Raw genomic sequence first — 23,074 nt, 5'->3', positions numbered from 1 at the left:
GTGTGTGTGTCCTCGGAGTTGTAATGGACAAGAACATTTAGATTTCAGTCTTAATGTCACCTGTAAGAAAAATTTGCACGATAACATATAAGGACTAATTTTGAGGACAGTAGAGTAGCATATTGCAGAAAAGGGGGGAAAGAGTGGTGAGGAGAGGGAGCAAACAGAAAAAAGTTAGTGAGATTGTGCTATAGAGCCAAAAATTATCCCTGGTATAACTCCATTGCTCTTAATGGTGCTTCACTAGGGATAATTTTAGCCCATTAAGCAGAATTGTTGAGCTGGCATTTCAGTCAGGATACATTTCTAGGCTGAGTGCCAGCTTTCACTTCTAAAATGTCACAATTGTTTAATTACTTTAATACAGCTATTATTTTTAAAGTAGTACAAATGCTCCTTAGAGTTTGTGGAGTAGGAAGTGCGTGCTGCTCTTGTTCTTCATCTTGTTTGTATTGAAAGTGCCTGGAAGTTCCAATCATGACTTGGGGCTCCACTGTACTAGGCACTGTACAAACACAAATTGGTTAGTCTATTAGGTGCCACAAGTACTCCTTTTCTTTTTACAGAACAGAAAGAGTCCTTGCCCTGAGGAGTTTACTCTAAGGTAAAAGACAACTGCTGGATATAACCAACAGAAGGAGCACAAGAAAGCAATGAGACAATACTGATCAGCATGACAGTTAGCAATCACATTGTCTTCTGCTTTATTTTCTGAAATCAAGATTCGATTGTGTAGTAATTCATTCTCTGTTTTGGTGAGATTTTGCAGATACTTGAGCAGTCTGTGAATGTTCACCCAATGTCAATTTATGCCATCAGCATTAAGGAAAAAGAAAAATATTACCTAATACTTTTAAGGGTGGTTAACGGTATGAATGTAAATGGTGACGACATGATCCGTTGAGTCATTGCAGTGTTTTGGTTTTGTTTTGTCGCAAAATAAACTTTGAATATTTAAACAAGTCCATTTACTGTAGCTTCAGATGGCAATTAGTAAGCCAGAGGATTGTATAGCTCCGTGGGGGATGTTCAGGGTAGCAGAATATGCTAGGCATACCAGTAAGCTCTTTTGGAGTTTTGCTGAAAGTAAAAGCTCAAGCCCCCTGCTCAAGCCAAACTTTGTGGCTCCAGTTCATACTTAGGTACCATAAATGCCCTCTACCCTACTGAGGGTTCAAGGCGTGACCTGATCAATTTAGGCACCTCCACCCTTTTCCTTCCAAGGGCTTGGGACATCCTTACCCACAGGGCTCAGGGCTGTACGGGTCTGCGGAACCTTTTCCCAATGAAAGAGCTGTACACAGCTGTGTTCTAAACATCTATTTATTAGCACACACAGAATACATATGCCAAGCAAATCTATTATGTTCACTCCCAATATACAGGCAAACTTTACCCAGTGGCCAGTCAAGATCCACTGATTTGAGGTTTTCTGGCAATGCCTCTGCACATCATGGTCATGCAGAGGGATAAGAGTTATAGCTGCTTGATGGTGAGCTGCAGTCTGGAGATGGTTCCCAAGGAGCACTGTTTTTCATTTACATTATAGAAATAAAACTAGCTACCCCCTTTAACTCTATTAAACCTATCACATTATCCAATACCCCCTAAGTAACAAAACTTAACCAATCATGTGCTGGTACCCATGTTTCCTTCTCCCTGCTCAAGTCCTCTTTACATTTTATCTCTAATGCCCAAATTGTAACTTATTTCTGACCTTCTTTGTGCAGATGGTCAGCATGAATTCCCTGATCAAAGCTTATCTTATCTATATTACCATTTGTTGGGTCTTTCTGTATCCTTCTTAAAACTTTCCAGTGCCCAGGGTGTCTCTACTTTACAACCCTTGGTATTATAATACTTTTTAGGGGCATTCCTAAAGTGGAGATGCCTTAGCACCCAAGGCTGGTCAACACTCTAGTTTAGTATGGGGGTGAGGTAAGTCCCAGACCTACACAAAGGCCACTTATTGTAAGTTTATGCCACAAAATGTATTCCTCTTAGCAAAGAAGGTTCCTTTTGCTGATCCTGCATGCGGTCTAATAAAGCAGCTGCCTGTTTCACCTTCAGCTCCACTCTTTTCCCTCCCTGACTTTGCTGAGCCTGAATTTTCACCCTCCCTCCTCCTGTCATCCTCGTGGATTTGAGCCCCATAGCCCTGAAACACTGACTCTGAGGTCCCCAGCCCTAAAAGATGGTGGAGGAGGAGGAGCAGAAGCAGAGGAGGGGGACCCTTCTCAGAGTTCAAGGGTGGTATCTGGAGCTCTGTCTGTTGGCACTCTCATGCTGCTTAGATTTGTGCTGGCCTGATAGCCGAGCAGCAGTGGTAATCGTTGATCCTTTAAAATAATTGAAGTTACTTTTGATTTACACCATTGTAAGTAAGATCAGAATCAGGGGCCTGATTCTACTCAAATCTTGTATTTTACACCTCTGTAAAGGGATGTCAAATGTCACTGTCCTTATTTGATAGCATTTTACATCCACTTTGCACTCGTTTTAAAAAGCTGTAAATGGCAAATGGAGAATCAGGCCTCATGCTTTTCCTGGTTGGCAGCAAAGTGAATTGGGCTGTAAAATAGGGTAGTTAAGTATAGTTTAGCAAAAAAAAAAAATTTGTGTTCAGATGTCATAATTTGAAAAGCATTTGAGGGGGAGGTCCAACGGTGGCATTACTGTATTTTAGAAACAGATTTGACCTCACTGTCCCCTCAGACTAGATGTACGTGAGCACGTGTCTATACTTAAAACACTGCAGCTGTGCCACTGTGTCACTTCAGTGTAGACCATACCTACACCGAAGGGTCGGCTTCTCCCATCAGTATAGGTAATCCACCTCCCCAAGAGGCGGTAGCTAGGTCAACAGAAGAATTCTTCCGTTGACCAACGCCGGACTACACTGGGTGTTAGGTCGATATAAATGTCTCTCAGGAGTATGGATTTTTCACACACCTCAGAGACATAGCTATATTGAAGTAAATTGCAAGTGTAGACTAGGCCCAAGTGTAACATTAACTCCAGTTAATTCTGATTTGCACTCATAACTGAGAAGAGAATCACAGGCCCATTGTATTACACCATAATACCAGTGTATTAGGAATACTAAATTTTCTTTGATAAAGTATAGGTATTTTTAAATGGATTGAGGTAGTCAGAAAGAACAAAACAAAAATAAGTGCAATCTCCGACACACTTACATTTTATGATTCATTCTTCAGCGCTGGATTTTTACCAGAGGCAATTCTGTGTTTAACTTGCTAAAAATATCAGAGGGATTTGGTGTAATCTTCTTAGTATAGCAGTATCAAAACTTCCTAAAGTCTTTGGGATAGTATGTACAGTACGGTTTGAAAATGCACATAAACAACTACCATGACCCTTCTCCCCTGCCTGTGCCCCCTGTCCAGGGGGCGGCATAAGAGCTGCTGAGTCAAGACTAACACTTTAGGAATCCTCCCTTAAGTAGGGGGAATGTTCAGGGGACCAAATCTCCCAGCTTTCCAGCTGCTTTGCGCTGCTAGAGCAGGGCCCAGAGTCAGGGCCATTCTTTCTAGTCATTTTCAGTGTCACTTTTGAACCTTACTTGGTACATACCCTTGCCCTGGGAAGTAAGATATCACAATAAATATTTGCAAAAAGAAAAGGAGTACTTGTGGCACCTTAGAGACTAACCAATTTATTTGAGCATAAGCTTTCGTGAGCTACAGCTCACTTCATTGGATGCATACTGTGGAAAGTACAGAAGATCTTTTTATACACACAAACCATGAAAAAATGGGTTATTTTTTCTTCTGTACTTTCCACAGTATGCATCCGATGAAGTGAGCTGTAGCTCACGAAAGCTTATGCTCAAATAAATTGGTTAGTCTCTAAGGTGCTACAAGTGCTCCTTTTTGCGAATACAGACTAACACAGCTGTTACTCTGAAACCTGTCACAATGAATATTGTAGCTGTGAACATAACCTGTATAAAAATATTTATGGCTGCAACATTGTCCATGTGCGTATTTGTAGGCTGGGCAGAATTTGATTTTTGTTTTTTATACTTTTGACAGATATTGATCCTTTTTAAGCATATTTTAGATTTTCTATCTATTTTAAACTTTCTCTGTTGTGGGAAATTGTGCAGGGGGACGGTGCTAGACATTTATTTAAGAACAATAGACATTGAGATTAAAAAGTAAAGCTTTATAAATCATTAAAACACAAATTGTCAACATTCCATGTCAGAATATACGAAGTAAATATCCTTAAATTGACAAATAGTACATGTTTTTACTATTCATTCGCTAGTCCATTTGTAACCAACCTAATTCAGAAGTTTAAATCACTGGAATGCCTTATTTTGCCTATCTATAAATTTCAATTGCTGTCTTTGGAAATACTGTTTTGGTCAGTTTGTGTGTGTCTGTGGTGAAAGACGTTTTCCAAATGTACTGTTAAAAAAAAATCTAATCATTCCAAGGCTACCTATATGATATGTTTGTAAGAGCGACTTTTGTAGTGCTACCAGAAGTCTAATTTTGCATCAGTAAAACTGCTTCTTCCTTGCTAATTTGTATGCCCTTTTTGGTGAAAGTGTTCTCTGCATTGCCTTCATTCCTTCCACTTCGATTTCAGAAAGGGAGGAGGGACTGGGATGGATCTGGTCAAACCCCCTGTGTCTGCTTGTGCTTCATGTGCTAGCTGTGGCTCCCCTCCTTATCTGGCAGCTGTATTGTTTTGGGGTAGGAATTGTAATGTTCAGTGCCCCGTCCTTTCTCCTCCCCTCACAGACAGACACCTTGACTCACTTACTGTCTTTGGGAACACCTGGTCTCTTGCTGTTCAATGCCCTGAGCATGGGAGGGTTACTAGTTCCCATTCGACAGCAGCATAGTTGGTTCCTGGATCCTTTTCATAGAAAATCTGTGATGTTTGAACTCCCACTGCCCCTGCCCAGCAGTAGCTGCCCTGTTTCTGCCAGAAGCGAACCCAAAGGAAACTCCTCCTCCTCCTCAGCTGTCATAGTAAGGGGTGGAATTTATTCCTGGTTTGGAGCTATAGACTTGTGAGCTTACTAAGTCTCCCAAATAAGTTTGTGCCCAACCTCCATAACGTGAAATAACTAGATGTGGCTTATCCTTCCCGCGCCCCACCCCCCCGCCCGCCCCCAAGTGTGGGGAAGAGGAAAATTGAGTGATGCCCTTTTAACATATGCGTCAAAAGTTAATTTTGTTTAGGAAACCTCCTTTTTCTATAAAACCTCTTTGGTTTCGGGAGAATGTCATTCCTTTGAATTGATTACATGTAAATTATCTGTATGGTATTAAGAATCTACAGTGGGAACACAACAGTGAGGAGGTGAGAGTTTCAGGCAAAATTCCCCTGGTTATTTAGTATGGACAGTAATTTACTGAACCAACTCAAGATTGGAGTGCTCAGCTAAGGACCTTTCTGGTGAGATTTTTGGAAATGTATGGTCCATTTCCATAAGCAAAATTGCATTTGCCCTATAATGGAGCCAAATTTATCTTCCTGAATTTAACTGTTTATAAAAGTTGTACACAGATTGATCATTTTATTTTGATATACTGCTTACAGAACTATAATTGTAAGTGAGCACTTACTGTGTTGATGGCTTTGGAGAGAAATGTATATGGTTCTTTTGCAGGTAATAAAATGGGAAAATCCAATTTGCAATTTGCAGAATAAGCTTCTGAGTGATGTATGATCTTCATAGTAGCATTGGTCAGAGGGTTACTGGTAATCACAGTGCTGGCTTGCTTCCCTCGTGGCCTATGCCTTAAAACTGAATAGTGAACAGTGTGAATCTGTGGCTTTGAGCCAGCCAGCGTAGATTCTATCTTATTAGGTCCTCTTTGTCACAGTGCTTAATCCTGCTGCCTGATCCTTGTTAGAACACACATGCTGCCGAGTCCTCTAATAAAGGAGATGGGTGTGAGGCTCCTCACTAGAAGCACTGAAGCATAAGGCAGTTAGGGCAATTGCTGTCTGACTGACAGAGGCGTGAAATGCTTCCTGCATGTTGTTACTTTAAAAACAGAACGGACCTCAGACAGCTGACAGATGATCTTTGCTGAGGTAATTGTAACTTGTTGGTAGGCCAATATGAGACAAGTGTCATCTTTTCGCAGAGTATAATGGTCTAGCTTTACTCTAATTATGATAACCCTTTTTCACAGAGAGAGCTGTATTAAGGATTAAATATAATGCAGAGAATGGTGAGGTTTTAACTGAGCCAGCCAAGAGACCGCTTGCAGATGCTATTACATCCATACGTGCGCATTCACTCTATACGTACGAATGGCATCAATTTGAAAAATAAGCACATATTTACTCCATGAAGAGGTAACAGCTTGGTTAGGCTTGCCTTCCAGACATGATGCTTTAATTTTAAGCTACATAGTTTGATTAGATTAAAAATGCTATTTTTATTTTCCCACTTCATCTACAACAGTTTTTTACTTTCTCACAGCTGTTACTATATTCCCTGATCATGACATCCATAATGTTACAAAATGTTGTTACAATTTTAAATATATGTGTGAAAATTATTTGTATAGCTAGGACAATGACTCTGTATAAAACTGGAGTATTGCATGTCGTCTCCTAATCATGAGGAATTTCAGTTGGGAGTGTACTTCTCTACCTTTCCGGAGGGAGAATTTAGGAAAAGAAAAATCAATGACACTTCCAATAAATCTCTCAAGTCTTGTTGAAATAATAGCTATAGTGGCAGGTTATAGGTATGAATTTCTGTATTCTGGACTGATAGCTATAACCAACATAAGCTGTAGGCTGTTGCACAAGCTAAACATTTGGTATTTTATTACCTGCAAAATAAACACCAACTGGGGATTTTTCATTAGACTTGGGCTTGTGGTAGTGATATTGGAAATAAACTGCAACATTGGGCCGTACTATGGAAAAAAGTGATGCCATTGTTCATTCCTGCTAAGCAATGTGATCAAGAATACTACTGTGGAGTTGTCCTTCAAGGTCAAGGTTATTTTTAATGGTATAAATTAGCAGGTCTTTTTATGTCCCCAAATAGCTAGTGTCATCTAAAAAAGTAAGTACTAAATTGGGAATCAGGAAGCCTCAAGTTCTCATCTCACACCTGTTGTAGTAGTAGTAGTTGTGCTAAATGAGTGAAATGTATCTCGCAGAAATGTGCAGAAGGCCAGCTCAGAGCCTGTGCATCAAGTCCCATTTTTAAGACTTATTTTGATGAATAAATGTGAAGAAATATAGTAGGATTAAATTTAAAATTCATTGGGCCAAATTCATCCTGGCTATGAGTAGTGCAACACTAATGAAGTAAACAGGGTGGAGTTTGGCTCTACTTCCATATTACATAGTATGGCAGGAGCTAATATGCCACCTCTTCCTCATATTAAGCCTGAAAATATTGGCACTTGCTTTGACTGGGTAGTCAGACTCTTTCAAAGAATGAAAATAATTCTATACAGTGATTAATTTGTTTAGGATAAGAGATTTCCTTTTCACATGCCCTTTTGTTTAATCCCTTTCAGGTAATTTGGATTTGACTGGTCAAAAGCAAGTCTTCAAAGCAGAGAATAATCCCTGGGTTACCCCTATAGCAGATCAGTTCCAGCTGGGAGTATCTCATGTTTTTGAATATATTCGTTCAGAAACATATAAGTAGTAAGTATTGATCTTTATTGTATTATGTTATAGCTTTTTCTGTGGAGAATTTAACAAAGTCTTTGCAGCTTGATTGTGCACCAAGCATGGAAACCAAGAAAATAGAAAACTTTTGCAATGTTACTTACTGAATAATCTCCTGTTAAGGTAAGTGCATAGAAAAAATGTGTATAATCAATAATGGTTTTTTGCACAGTTTCGGAACCTACACAATAACTTGATTTTAATTAAAAATATACAACTTTATACACATTTTACTGTAAATTGCTGAATTTTTATTCAGAAAATTGATCCACAAGAAAGCAAACAGGTGTGGCTTAGCCATATTAGGAAAATACATTACCCATATGATACTGTCCCTGCTTTTGGTGTTCAGTTTATAAACTTTACTGGGGAAACATGGGAGGCTTACAAGATCAGGGCTTGGCAAGTCATGGTAGGAGTAATACTTTTAGGGATGCGCAGGAGCGGTTTACAAATTGAAACAGGTATTTGGTTGCAATAAAGGGAGAATTCAGAGAAACAATGATATTAGAAGTGTGTAGATATTAAACTGCTCCTGCACTGGTATGAAACCCTTCTTAATGTAACCAAAATAAATAACAGCAAAATATATGCACATGCAAATAAATAGAAAAAATGTTTCTTTAAACTTTGAGTGTATAAATGATTGATTTTTGGACCATGTGTTGAAAATATTGGCTATACTTTTGTTAAACATCTGCAATAATGAGATTGTGCCCCGGACTCATGGGGCGGGTGGTGGGGGAGAGAGAGAGAGAGAGTGTGATTTATTCTGGTTTACCCTCACCCCCACCCTCGCCAACCTGTTTCCTTTAGATATGACACATTTTTCCACTTGCATTTGATTTTGTGTGGTGTAATTTGTAAGAGGTGGCACAGTCAGGTTAACAGGTCAAGTGACATTTTATATCCTAAAGCAAACTAACTATGAATGTAAAAGATGTCAAAACTAATTTCCTCCTGATGAGATTTTCATCTTTTCTGTCTAATCGTAGGCTTTTGCTTCTCCTCCTCCAACTCTTTTTTCCTTTCACAGCATATTTCAAGGTACTGTACCTTTTTTCTCATTAAGGAATCACTAGGCTGAGAAGTGGGTGTAGTAGTTTCCTCCATAAATATCTGTAACCTTATGTAAAATTGAATTCTGATTCCACTGGATCATTCAACCAAGAGAAAACTTCAAAAATTACCTTACAGTATTTGATAGACCCAGGCAGTTTAACTTTTACTCTGATACAAAGTAGTTATTCTGTTTAGATGTCACTCATAAGTTTGAGGAAGGAGAAGAAATTGTGTGTATTAGCAGCCTGAAATCTGTATGGGACTGGGGATCTGGCATTTTCTGGCCCTGGTTCTGTCTGAGCCTGTTGTGGGGGACACATCAAGGCAAGATGGCTGGGTCCCTCACAATATAGATAAAGCATAAAGCCCAGGGTTGATGCTTCTCTGAATCAGAGAGGTGCGGGTGAACCTGGTTGGCCTGCATGAGCTCTGATGCCAAGGAAGACCAATGTGCCTGGGGTGTCAGAGGCCTGGGGGGTGGCAGCTTCTGGAAATTTGAGGTTCGCTCAGGACGCCGCTCTGAAAGGTGATCCTGGATTTTGATGCACAGTTCAATCCAGCTGTCCAAACTGGATGGAAGCTCCACCCGGGAAAGCTCCTCCTTCACCTCATTTAACCCCAGGTGGAAAAGGTGGTGCTGTGCCACATCTTTCCACCTCGTGTGAGAAACCAAACAATGAAATTCACCAGTGTACTTGGCTACAGGGCAGCCCCCTGCCGTAAGGCCTAAAGGGTTATCTTGTTGGTCCGCACCCATTTGGGGTCGCCAAAGATGATAGACATAGCTTGAAAGAATTCCTCTAAGTGTTGCAGGAGGGGGTTGGACTTCTTCCAGGAGTGGGGAAGACCAGGCCAAGGCTCCCCCAGTCAACAAATTTAAGATGAGCCCCACACAGGCCTAGTCTGAGGTGAATGATTGGGGGCATAGGAGGAACAGGAGCTGACATTAGTGCAGAAATCCCCGAAACTTGTCCCAATCTCCATTAAATTTGTTGGGCAGTGGAATCTTCAGCTCTGGGAGGGGTGGAGCAGGAGAAGCCAGCAGAGCAATCTGTGCCTAAAGGGCTGCAGTCTGCGATTACAGGGTGGTTACTTGCGACTGCAGGTTCTAGATAGCATCCGCTGGGGCCTTAGTAGGGTCAGTGCTAACGCTGAGAGCCGCTGGCCCCAATTCGAGGGCTTCTCAGTGTGTCAACTGACCAGAATGAGGGCAGTCTAGCCTAGTGACTGGAGTGGACAGAAGGCCTAGTGGTCAGAGTCAGTCAGTTGTGGGAGCCAAAGCCAAGGGTCAAACCAGAAGGCAGAAACTGGATACTGGAACCAGGTTTCGAGCTGGCATCTGTAATCAGGAGCCAGGGACAAGGGTCAAACCAGAGGTCAGGAACTGGAGCAAGCAGGGTAGCAGGCAAGGAGGGGTTCAAGGCAGGGACAGGATGGAGGCAAGGCTGGTGCAGCAGGAACAAGGTAATGCAGGAACAGGCGAACAGTATGGCTTGTATGAGCTTTGAGAAGGCAGTGAGCTGCTGCTGGCTTAAGAGTGGGCCTCTGCAGCTAGTCAGGTTGCATGGCTAATGAGGCAGCCTGCTGCAGGCCAGTTGTGTTGATGAGTCTTCCTGGAGACTAGTCTGCTGCAGGCCCTGATTCCTCACGGCTACCAGCCATTTTAAAGCAAACTTTTTTTTAAAGTTAGTTCCATTTTTCATCCTTTCCATAGTGGTCCTGCCCTAGTTACTACCTGATGTGTAAAGCTAATGCTTTTGAAGAATGTATGTGCCTATGGTTAAAATGTCTATCCACATACCTACCTATATGCACATTTTTAATACTTACAGTAACTCGTCACTTAAAGTCATCCCAGTTAACGTTGTTACGTTGCTGATCAATTAGGGAACATGCTCGTTTAAAGTTGTGCAGTGCTCCCTTCTAACGTTGCTTGGCAGCTGCCTGCTTTGTCCACTGCTTGCAGGAAGAGCAGCCTGTTGCAGCCAGCTGGTGTGGGCTTGGAACCAGGGTGGACCAGCAGCCCCACATCAGCTCCCTGGTCCCCTAAGTTTCCTGTGTGGCAGTTGCCCAGCAGGCTATCAATCCTGGCAGTTCAGGTGTCCCTCCCCCCCCGCTGCCATGTGCTGCTCCTGCCCTCTGCCTTGGAGCTCCTCCCGGGAGCTTCCTGCTTGCTGGGGGGAGGGAAATGGGGACTAATGTCAGGGTGTCCCCCTCCCCCCGCTCCTGCACCCTGCTTACCCCATCTCCATAGAGCAGTAGGGGCACACGACAGGGCTCAGGACGGAGGGAGCTTGTAGGCAGCAGCTGCTGTCTCAACTTCCTCATCTACTTAAAAGGCAATGTATTTAGAGTGGGGTCAGCACACTGAAAGGGGCAATGCGCATCTCTCTCTCTCTCTCTGTCTGCCATGCTGTCTCCCTTCTCTCCATTTGTGCTGTCTTGGAGAGCTACATTGACAATGTGTTAACCCTTAAGGGCTCAGCTCAGTGCTAGTTCATCATTTAGCAGTAAAGCATTCCCTGGGAAATATCCCACCCTCTGACTTCACCATCTCAACCAAGCTTCACAATCATTGCAGTGTACAGTATTAAATTGTTTAAAACTTATACTGTGTATCCATATATATATATATATATATATAATATAAAAAAAATATAGTCTGGTGAAAAAAATTTCCCTGGAACCTAACCTCCCCTATTTACATTAATTCTTGTGAGGAAATTGGATTAGCTGAACATCGTTTCGCTAAGTCACGTTTTTCAGGAACATAACTACAATGTTAAGCGAGGAGTTACTGTACTTCAAGATGGCATCTAGGCACCAAATACAAAATTAAGAATCATATTATTCATGTCCAAATACGACCCTGTTAGCCACCACGACTCAACTCAGCTGCTCTTTTTAGTAGGGTCTTTCATATCCTTCAATTTTTTCTTACCCTTCATGAGAAATGATACCAGGTAATGCTTCAGCTCTCATTATTGAGGGAAGACTTGTGCTAACAGGTGGGTAGTATGTCATGATCTGGTCATCTATAAAATGCAGTGGGCCCATTGAGCACAGCTCTCTTTGTGGGTCACAGAAGGAAATATGGTCACTAAGCCAAGCCGACAGCCTTGTAAGGGCTATAAAGAATAAGGACCAGGCAAATGATCATTTTTGAAAGTATGGATAAAGGCTGAATTTGGGGACTGATTCTGTTTGTCCTGTGCTTGCAATTAAACTACCACGTGTGGTCTCATGTGAGTACCTGAGAAGTAGCTGAAATACTTTCTAAGCTCTAATGGGTAATGGCAGCCTTGTTGCTTTGAAGGATTTAACTAAATGTTTTATTTTTTATTCATGTCTCTAGTCAATGTTCAAAGTGACCTTTTGTGTTGTAAGCATATTCTCACAGGATTTTATGTCTAGAATAGTGACAAAGACATGATGTATTGTATGATTTAGTGGTTATAATATACTCGGGCAAGTACAGACGGTCATAAATATTTGAAACAAAACAGTGAATGAAACTGTTATGAAGAATTAAAAGCCTCTGATTCAAGTCAGTAGTAGATTAAGGTAATTAGTGACTTGATGAAGAAGTGGTAAAGTCCAGATAAGCAGAAGATGGAGGCTTGGGGATGGGTTTAGTTGCTAGCATTCTCCATGTAGTTTCTTCAGGAGGCTGTTTGAGTACATTTTGGGCATTAATCATGATTGCTTGATCACTTCATATATGGAAATAGCTCTTTGTTCATTTATACTTGCTTCAGAAAGGGAAATGATTTTCCTGTTGTCATTGTGGTGTCTATTACAGTCATTGCCTGATGGCATAATCTCAGTTAAAGCTAAATAATTTGCTAGAGCTGACTGCGTAGAGTAGCATTCAAAGTTCCAGCATTTTTCAAGCTGTTGTTGAGCCAGTTACCTTTTAACACTTGTTCTAATAGTGATTGTTGCCTTGTTTGACCTCTTTAGTTTAGAGAAGCAGAATTATGATAGAACTGACACTTTTTGTTAAGTTTGTAGAAGGTAGGTTTTTTCCCTATGGGCCAGTCAACTTAGAGCCAAGCACTTTGACAAGACACTTAGTCTCTAAGGTGCCACAAGTACTCCTTTTCTTTTTGCGAATACAGACTAACACGGCTGTTACTCTGAAACCTGTGAAGGAGAATAAGTCACACTCCTTGCATTCCCATCAAGAAAGGTGGTTGGAGAGCAAGCCATTTTAAAAGTGGATTTATTAACTCTTAACAGAGAAAGAGGCTTGACAAATGTCATGCGGAGACTATATCACTTAGAGGCATTTGGAACATGCCATCCCCGTGCAGACTGCTTCTTGCTCAGTCTTATGTTCTAAGACCTCATTTCTAATAGCAATAACAAAATGATCCACATTAAAGCAGTTCAGCACCTAAAGAAAAGCGCCTTTCTAGATGCTTTTAGAATGAACCACTCCCCTGATCGCCCAGCTGTTTTATGACTGAAGCAAATCCAAGCTGCCTTGGGTTCGATGGACATAGTTCATTAAATATGATTTTTATGGCTTGTATTAGACAATAATATTTTACTAATTTATTTTCAGCAACTAGAAAGAAGCTGGCAAGATGTTCAAAGTAATGCACTAAATAAAAACATCACTCCAAAATATCCTTTATCGGAGTCCGTTGTTCTGTTGTAAATTTGTTTAATGCTAACCATGTGCGTAGCACTGTGCAAGATACAAAGAACACCGTCTCTGCCTCAAAGAGTTTACAGTATAACACCCTTGTATGCTTGGAAATCCAGATGAGGATAAGAATTTAACAATATTAATGGAGTTTAATAGGAATTACACTTGTAAAATTAGGGGAGAAGAAACTCCATAGTAAGTTAAATTAAAGTAAAAACTCAATTTACATACTCATAGTTGTAATAGATTTTGTACAATAGTTAACTACTATGGCCTTTCATGAGAAATTTGGCTCAGATACAAAAGGTTACTGGGTTGTATGTTTCTTGGGAAACAGTAATACTTATAGAATATAATTGGTCTCCAAATTATTCTTCACAATATTCCTTACATCTATTTATGTTGAAAATATGAAAAGAATGAATGCTACTACCACAAGGTTAGAAATATTTGGTTGGTGGTCTTGCCTGCAAAAATTAAGTATTTTTGTCAGTTGAATGTCTGACCTAGCACTAACACAGCAAAATCAATTTTTACACCAATGTGATACGAGAAATAGTTGCTGATGGTGAGGTCATATCCTAGCAGCTAATAACCATCTGGAGGAGTTGAGAGCCCAGTTGCTTTTGTATTGCTAGAAAAAGCCCAGCATAATGGGTTGGTTTGTTTTTTGTTTCTGAAGTAACTAGAGCTCTATTTTAGGGCTGTCAAGCACTTAAAAAAATTAATTTTGTTTAATCGTGCTCTTAATAATGGAATGCCGTTAAATAAATAATTTTGGATGTTTTCTACATTTTCAAATATTTTGATTTCAGTTTAAATACAGAATACAAAGTGTACAGTGCCCACTTTATATTATTTTTTATTACAAATATTTGCACTGTAAAAAAGAAAAGAAAAATAGGATTTTTCAGTTCACCTAATACAAGTAGTGGAGTGCAGTCTCTTTATCATGAAAGCTGAACTCACAAATGTAGCATTATTCCCCCCCCCCCCAAAAAAAAACTGCATTCAAAAATAAAATTATGTAAAACTCTAGAGCCTACAAGTCACTCGGTCGTATTTCTTGTTCAGCCAATGGCTCAGACAAACAAGTTTCTTTACATTTATGAGAGATAATGCTGCCCGCTTCTGATTCACAATGTCACTGAAAGTGAGAACAGGCATTCGCATGGCACTGTTCTAGCCAGTATCGCAAGATATTTACATGCCAGATGCGTTATAGATTCATATGTCCCTTCATGCTTCAACCACCATTCCAGAGGACATGCATCCATGCTGATGACAGGTTCATCTCAATGACAATCCAAAGCAGTGCGGACCAATGCATATTCATTTTCATCCTCTGAGTCAGATGCCACCAGCAGCAGGTTGGTTTTCTTTTTTGGTGGTTCAGGTTCTGTAGTTTCTGCATTGGAGTGTTGCTCTTTTAAGACTTCTGAAAGCATGCTCCACACCTCGTCCCTCTCAAATTTTGGAAGGCACTTCAGATTCTTAAACCTTGGGTTGAGTGTTTGTGACTATCTTTAGAAATCTCATTTTGGTAGCTTCTTTGCTTTTTGTTAAATCTGCAGCGAAAGTGTTCTTAAAATGAACAACGTGCTGAATCGTCATCCAAGACTACTGTAAGATGAAATATATGGCAGAATGCGGGTAAAATAGAGCAGGGGACATGCAATTCTCCCCCAAGGAGTTCAGTCACAAATGTAATTAATGCATTATTTTTTTTAAATGAGCGTCATCAGCATGGAAGCATGTCCTCTGGAATGGTGGCCAAAGCATGAAAGGGCATACGAATGTTTAGCATATGTGGCACATAAATACCTTGCAATGCCGGCTACAGAAGTTCCATGTGAACGCCTGTTCTTACTTTCTGGTGACATTGTGAATAAGAAGTGGGCAGCATTATCTCCCATAAATGTAAAGAAACTTATTTGTCTTAGCGATTGGCTGAACAAGAAGTAGGACTGAGTGGACTTGTACGCTCTAGAGTTTTGCATTGTTTTGCTTTTGAGTGCAGTTATGTAACAAAGAATGACATTTGTAAATTCAATTTTCATAATAGAGATTGCACTGCAATACTTATGAGGTGAATTGAAAAATACTATTTCTTTTGTTTTTTTACAGTGCAAATATTTGTAATCAGAAATAAATATAAAGTGAGCACTGTACACTTTGTATTCTGTGTTGTAATAGAAATCAATATATTTGAAAACCTAGAAAAACATCCAAAATATTTATCAAATTGCAACTGGTATTCTGTTTAACGGTGTGATTTTAAAACTGCAATTAATCACGATTAATTTTTTTTAATCTAAATTTTTGAGTTAATCATATGATATAATTGCAATTAATCAACAGCCCTACTCTATTTGCTAACACTGACCTTTTTTTGGTAGGTTGTTAAAAAGAAGTGTTCATGTAACATATAGGCACGTACTTAACTTTAAGAATGCAATTAGTTTCATTGTCTTTAGTGGATCTGCTCATATGGATAAAATTAAGCATGTGTCTACCACCTGATCGTGCTCCACCTCTAAAACAATTGCAAAACTTTATTAACTTCAGTTGTATATGTTGGACCCTCAGTGACTTATATAGGGCCAGATTCTCTGAAGTGCTGCAATTCCCGCAAGCTGAAATCAATGCAGGTTAAAGTTGCTAAACATGTGCCGGGTCAAGCCCATGGCACTTTATACAAGCAGGACTTTATTCTTAAGGAGTTTTTGTACATTTCAGTCCTACCAGTAAAGATCTTAAAGGAAGCAACAAACTGTTCTTTTTTAGCGTATGCAGTAAGCAGCTTGAGATGGAGGGAATCACTTTCATTCTCTAAAAATGTCACTCTTTTATTCTGCTGTATCAAAAGCACAGCACGGTATATTTTATTTGAATGCATTGCATCATATTCTGATTGTGTTTTTATTCATTGGCTATATTTTCAAAATTTATAAATATATTAGTACATTATTTCCAACAGAGACAGTAGATGATTCAAACTCCTGACATCTTGAGACAACATTTACATGCTAATGTGTAACTCTCCCCTACACAGCTTGGAACCCATTCTAAAAGATAAACAGGAAGTATGTGCGTATATTTGAATTTATACACAAAGATCTATACCTATTAAAAATGGAGCTATCATTGATATAGATGACAGATATAGATATTACACGTATAAATATTGGTCATGTTACTGATGCTGCCATTATCTTTTTTATTAAATATAAATTCATTTTGAAACTTAGAATATTATGCAATACTACAGATAGACTTGGTAGTAATTAGAGCTGAATTAGGGCAACCCAGAGACCTAGACGTGGTACAAATGTGTGTCTCCTAACTTCAAAGCAGACTCCTTAGTCCCCTATATAGTAGTCCCGTCTATTTTCCAGGCCACCTAGATCTGTTCCTCAAGCAAGGGTCTCCAAGGTCAGTTTAGACAGACAAAATGTGAATGAAGATTGGGAGCTCGTAAGGAAAGTTTATTAGATGGTCTGAAAGCCACAGTTCCACGGTCAAGAGGACAACTTTGCCACTAAACCAGAATAGTCTTTTAGGCAAAATGAAGACAGTGATTAGAAATAATAAGGTAATATATAACAAATGGAGGGAGAAAGGGGGGGAATAGATAGCAATCAATATAATTTAGACATTATGAAGTATAGCAAATTGATAAGGGAGGCTAAAGACATCAGGGGAAAGTCCATGGCTGTCAGGGCAAAGAAAAATGAGTATTTTATGTGTATTAGGAACAAAAGAAATCCTAGCAATGGCATAGGCCCATTATTAGATGCAGATGATAAAATCTGTATAAGATTTCAGGATTGTCACTCTACTCTGTGTGTCACTCTAAAGCCTAGAATGTGTGTTGTCAGTGTGAAGCAATGGAAACAGCTACAAACATGGTTGAGAACTATTTATCTATGATATTACCAGGTTCAGTCATCAGTGGGATTCATGGTCTATAACTGTCCAGTTTTTAAGTTCTCAGCCATTTACCTTTACGAATTATACCTGTGCAGTGTACAGGTACAGTTAAAGCATGTATCTTGTGTGCCATGCCAAGAGATTAGACCACTGTGATATCGGAAGTAACTCGACCAGTCGCTACCTTTACAGCTAATTTGCATGCAACAGTTGCAGTAGTTGTATGAGGTAGATTGCACAGATGGATTATTTGGTCCAACTGTCACACCCATGCAACAGCATGGGTTTTCAGCTAATAGTTAATAATGCTGCAGAAAAGGTAGACTTGTTCAATAATAAATATTTGTTCTGTATTTGGAAAGTAGTAGGATGGTGTATTCAGATCTTATGAAGATGATTTATAGATTCCAAGGCCAGAAGGAACCATTGTGATCATCTAGACTGACCTCTTGTATAACACAGCCGTAGAACCTCCTCTCTACTCCCCCACCCCCCCAAAAATTCCTACAATCTATCTTTTAGAAAAACATAGAACTGGTTGGAGAATCCACCATGAACCTTGGTCAATTGTTCCAATGGTTAATTACCCTCACTGTTTTTTTTGTTTGTTTTGTTTTTAAACAAAGAGCCTTATTTCCACTCTGAATTTGTCTAGCTTCAACTTCCAGCCTTTGGAGTGTTATACCTCTCTGCTAGATTGAAGACCCCATTATTAAATATTTGTTCTCCAAATAGATACTTAAACTGTAATCAAGTTGGCCTTTAACCTTCGCTTCATTAAGCTAAATAGATTAAGCTCTTTGAGTCTATTGCTGTATGACATGTTTTCTAATTCTTTAATCATTCTTGTGGCTCTTCTTTGAACCCTTTCTGTTACCTGGGGTTCTTTCAACCCAAAGCTCTTGGTAACTGTTACTCTGTGCGAGATTGTATCAGGAAATAAATTGGGGAGACACGGCCGTCCGACCGATAGATGGCTGGCACAAACAGGACAACACGAGTGCTTTCACTTAAAGCTAAAGTTTACTTACACATGTCCGCAACGGGTTAGTAAAACACCCCCAACCCTTGGTAATTACCAAAGCTGAGTGTGGCTCTCGAGTGGCCAGTGGGGAACGTAAGATGCATCCAGAGGGAGAGTCCAGTCCCGAAGAGTCCCACTACCTCAAACTTTCCCCCCTTATATATACATTAGTAATAGAATGACATGTCCCTTAAAGAAAACTTGTTAAGCAAGCAGTTCCAATGGGAAAGCAAGAGGCTCCTTCTGATTATTGATTAACCAGGTGTGGGTATTTCCAGAGTTTGCAGCCTTGAGGCCCCAATATACATTCCTGGAGCACATCCTGCTCTTCTAAAATGCATGTATCAGCACCTTCAATACAATTCTTATCAGAAAGGATGCGGGGTCGAGCTGCCCTTTCTGTGGCACCTAAAACCCTCTCCCCTCCTTCTTTGGATAAGCTAAGCCTGCTGACTTGGCTGTTTTTAGCAATAAGCCATCATGGTTTCAGGCCCTTTATTGGTTTGCTGACATCTCCCTGTACATTTCCAACATCCTTCTTGAACTGTGGGCACCAGAACCGGGTACAACATTGCAGCAGTGGTCGCAGCAGTGCCAAATAATAGAGAACACACCTGGTTGATGACTATTCCGTTTGCAGTTGCATTTTTAGGCCCTATCACCCAGTTTTTAATCCATGTAATATGTACCATGTTGATTTTAAATCATTCCAGTTTTTAAATCAAAATATTGTGTGGTACCAACTCAAAGGCCTTACAAAAGTCTAAGTATATTGTATCGACGCTATTACCTTTATCAACCAAACTTAGTCTCATACAAGAAAAATTCAAGTTAGGACCTATTTTCTATAAATCTATGTTGATTTACATTATCGTCCTTTAATTTGTTGAGTCCCATATCAGCTGCTCCAGTATCTTGCCCAAGATTGATATCCAGCAGTATTCTCCAGTCCATTAGTACCCAGTGAAGATGCTGAACAGTGTCTGAGAGGGATAAACTTTTCTAAATGAGCTGGCCTGGATAACTTGTACTGAAGAGTCCCTAAAAGAGTTGGGTGTTGAGATGTCTGGCCTACTGATCATTTTTTAATAAATCTTGAAATACTAGGGAAATTCCAGAAAACGGGAAAAGTGCTAGTGTTGGGCCTGTATTCAAAAAGGGCAAGTGGAATGACTCGGGCTAAGCAGCCTATAGATACCTAACGTTAGTACTGGGCAAAACAATGAAAAAGCTGATACAGGATTCAGTTAAGACATAAATTAAAGGACAGAAATATAATCCGTGCTAGTCAACATGCTTTTATGGAAAATAGCCCTTGTCAAACAAACCTGATTTCATTCTTTCAGATTACAGGTTTGGTTGATAAAGGTAACTCTGTAGGTCTAATGTACTTAGACTTTTGCAAGGCATTTGACTTAAGTATTGCATGACATTCTGATTTTAAAAATTAACAGTATACAATATCAATAAAGTACATGTTAAATGGATTCAGAACTGGCTGACAGATCTCTAAAATTAGCTAGTGATGGGGATTCATAGTTAAATGTGGATGTTTCTAGTGGGGTTCTGCAGGGATCTGTAGTAGGCCTGACACTGTTCAACATTTCCATCAATGATCCTAAAGTAAATATAAAATCACTGCTGATAAAATTGGCGGAGTGGTAAACCATAATGAGGACAGGACAGTCATACAGAGTGATCTAGATAGATTGGTAAAGTGGGCTCATTCAAACAAAATGTGTTTTAATGCTGCCAAATGCAAAGTTACACATCTAGAAACTTAGGCCATACCATCAGAATGGGTGATTGTATCCTGGAAAGCTTTTTAATCTAACACAGAAAGGCATAATGAGAACTAAAGGCTGGAAGCTGAAAACAGACACACTCAAATTAGAAATACGACACACATTTTTAACAGTGAGGGTGATTAATGATTGGAACAAACTACCAAGGGAAGTGGTTGATTCTCCATCACTTGATGTCTTCAGATCAAGAACGGATGCCTTTCTGGCTAAAGATAATCATCCAGAGACACAAGTTGTTCAAGACAGTGATAACAGGATGAAATTTAATATCCTGTAATCTGCAGGAAGTCCGACTAGATGCTCTAATGGTCCCTTCTGGCCATAATCCATAGTTTTATGTCTGTAAGGCCCACATATGGCCCATTGCTCTGGTGGTAGCAGTCCTGGTGAGTCTGGCAGTTTGCCAGAGAGCTTACTACTCTAAGGGAGTCAAGGCCCCCTCCCAGCCTTCCCTCCTGACTATCCAGAGAAATAATACATTCAATAGAAGGAGTGTCAATAATTGCTCATTAGCAGTGCAGTTGATTAAGGATCTTTACCCACATACTTCGAACGGTGCCTTATCTAACCTTCCCTTGTGAAACGATGGTGACCACAATATCTGGTCATTATGGTGGTTAACAAAGTATAAGGTGGAATGGGGGAAATCCTTAGCACTCAAATACTTGGAGGATAAAATAGACCATGGCAGGCAAAGCAAGCAGAGAGGGGAAGCTAATGTGGAAAACCTTATTTGTTAGAGACTAAGGAGCATGCCACAGAAATTAACACAGGTAACATTAGATACTGGTAAAATTAACTCCTTGTAATCTTCAAAATCCAGTTGGCTTGCTTTCTTGGTTTCCTTTTTGTATAGGTTCTTTGCAACTCAACACACACTTGCTGTTTTTATTTGAGAGATAAATTAAAAAGTGGCGCTTTTATAATCAAGCAGAACTGTCTGCAATTTCTATTCTCTATGCAGTAATATCTTGTTTTATTACATGCTGGCTTTTTATTGAGCTCCAGTTTCTTATTTCAGTCTAACATTGTTTGAGGTTTTTGTGTGATCCTTAGCAGGTTTTTTTTTTTGTTTTTTTTTTTTTACTGTTGAGGGCTATCAGGTAGCTAGAGTAGTCTAATTTTATGGAAGGTTTTATCTACTTTTTATCCAGTGAGACGCTTAGGTGGAAATGATCTCAGTGTAATTTGTTGGTCTCACTTCCAGTTCAACCTTTGATTCCACTTACAAAAAGTCCTAATTCTTTATTTTAGCCAGTATCTCTGCAGTCAGTTTTATGTTATTTACAGTCCTTTGATATTATAAAGGCACAATGCCGAAAATGGCTGTGACCAGAAACATTATACTAAAATTTAAATTTTATACTATATATTTGATGATCTTACAAAGATTCAATTTTCAAGAAAAAAAGTTTCTTAACTTCACAAGATGCTACCATATAAGACACATTTCCTTCCTCACCACCCACTCCCATTTTTAACGCTTTCCTCCAGCTAAACAATAAACATCTTACCATTCAGAACTGGTATAGTTTCTGGTCAGTCAAATCCTTTTGAGTCTAGCCACGAAATACCATTTTTCCCCCTTGATGCTTTGTCATGTGAGTATTTTAACCCTGCAGGTCTAGTGTACTGAAAGCCAATTAATTTCAAACAACCCTGGAAGAAAATATCCCACAGTTTCTCCTCTGTTACATTTGGTTGATTCATTGATGAGGGAAATTAGTCTGAGGTGAGTGTACAGGGGCATAAACCGGAAGTAGAATTATTTAGAGCACTGACCATTTCAGTTGCTCCAAATATACCAAAGCAATAATACATGGAAGAATATTAGTCCTCTTAAAACTGCTGGCAAAAAAATATGAAGTTTAACTTCAGTGTTAGATGTGAACAGCAACATACTTCACACTGAACTGGGAACAGTGATGTCGTGAATCCTTTTATTGTCTATAAACTCAGTACATGAATGGATAGGTAGATATACATTTCTAGGATTGAAAGTCTATCTCTGGACGAAACTCTGTAACACAATGCTGTAAGGAAGGCACAGGAAAATAAGAATTGATAAACCTATGCAAAAGTAATGGGAGCAAATACGACCTTTGCTTCATGGCACTACTGGTGCAATTTCACTTTGTAGGCGGAGGATTTCCAGAACCCATTCCCTTACACCCAAATCTATATTCCTTGCATGCCATTAAGCATAGTTCTGCAGGGCTTGCTACACCCAAACACAGAGGGAGAGGGTAAGGCCAATGAATCTATAACTGCATGGTTCTCCAGCCAGTGTCTCTCTACCTCCCCCCTGTTCCCCCCATGTGTTTGGTGACCGGTCACATGCAAGGGCTAACAGATGCAAATTGTCTCTGTGAATTCAGAGAGGGGGATTTGGATGTGGTATAGAATTAGGATTGTAGCACACAAGATTGGTTTTAAATATGAAAACTGAAATGTTGCAAAGGCAATTTTCTTAATCTCCTGAAGTGAACTTGATTTCCAAACTAAATTGTGAATGTGAGCTTTGATTATTGCATTTAATATTTTTTCTTCTCTTCAATCCTGAGTGTCCCAAATCAAGATTTACTCTAATGTTGATTTTAAAAAGGAAAGATGTGCAAAGGGTTGACAGTGATGATTCTGAATATAAATTATATCAAGTAAATTGATGCAAGATTAAATTACCAAATCAACCTTTTGTAGTCTGTATTTTATGGAATATCTAATATATGTTTGGCAGTAATTTACTCTTCCACATGAATTCCTGACAGTTTCGATTCTTCAGACTTATTAATCAATGTATGTCAGCACCAGAGCCATTTTATGAGACTTACTCGTCATCAAAAATTTATTATTGGATAAATCAAAGAAACAACTAGCATCTTAATAGCATGAACAAAG

At 39.5% G+C, this 23,074-nt stretch overlaps 1 protein-coding gene across 1 annotated transcript in view; it reads left to right on the top strand.

Annotated features, from left to right (window-relative positions):
* The window catches only part of RSU1 (Ras suppressor protein 1), a 186,342-nt gene that overhangs the window by 90,873 nt on the left and 72,395 nt on the right, over positions 1–23,074 (top strand). The window contains exon 8 of the mRNA XM_073334125.1: positions 7,539–7,671. Within this exon, the coding sequence (XP_073190226.1) occupies positions 7,539–7,671 (133 nt within the window). The remainder of the gene's footprint in view (positions 1–7,538; positions 7,672–23,074) is intronic.

The sequence above is a fragment of the Lepidochelys kempii genome, chromosome 2 (genome assembly GCF_965140265.1).
Source record: "Lepidochelys kempii isolate rLepKem1 chromosome 2, rLepKem1.hap2, whole genome shotgun sequence".
Taxonomy (NCBI): Eukaryota; Metazoa; Chordata; order Testudines; family Cheloniidae; genus Lepidochelys; species Lepidochelys kempii.
Note: the sequence above shows the minus strand (reverse complement) of the source record. Positions and strands in the feature narration are given on the sequence as shown.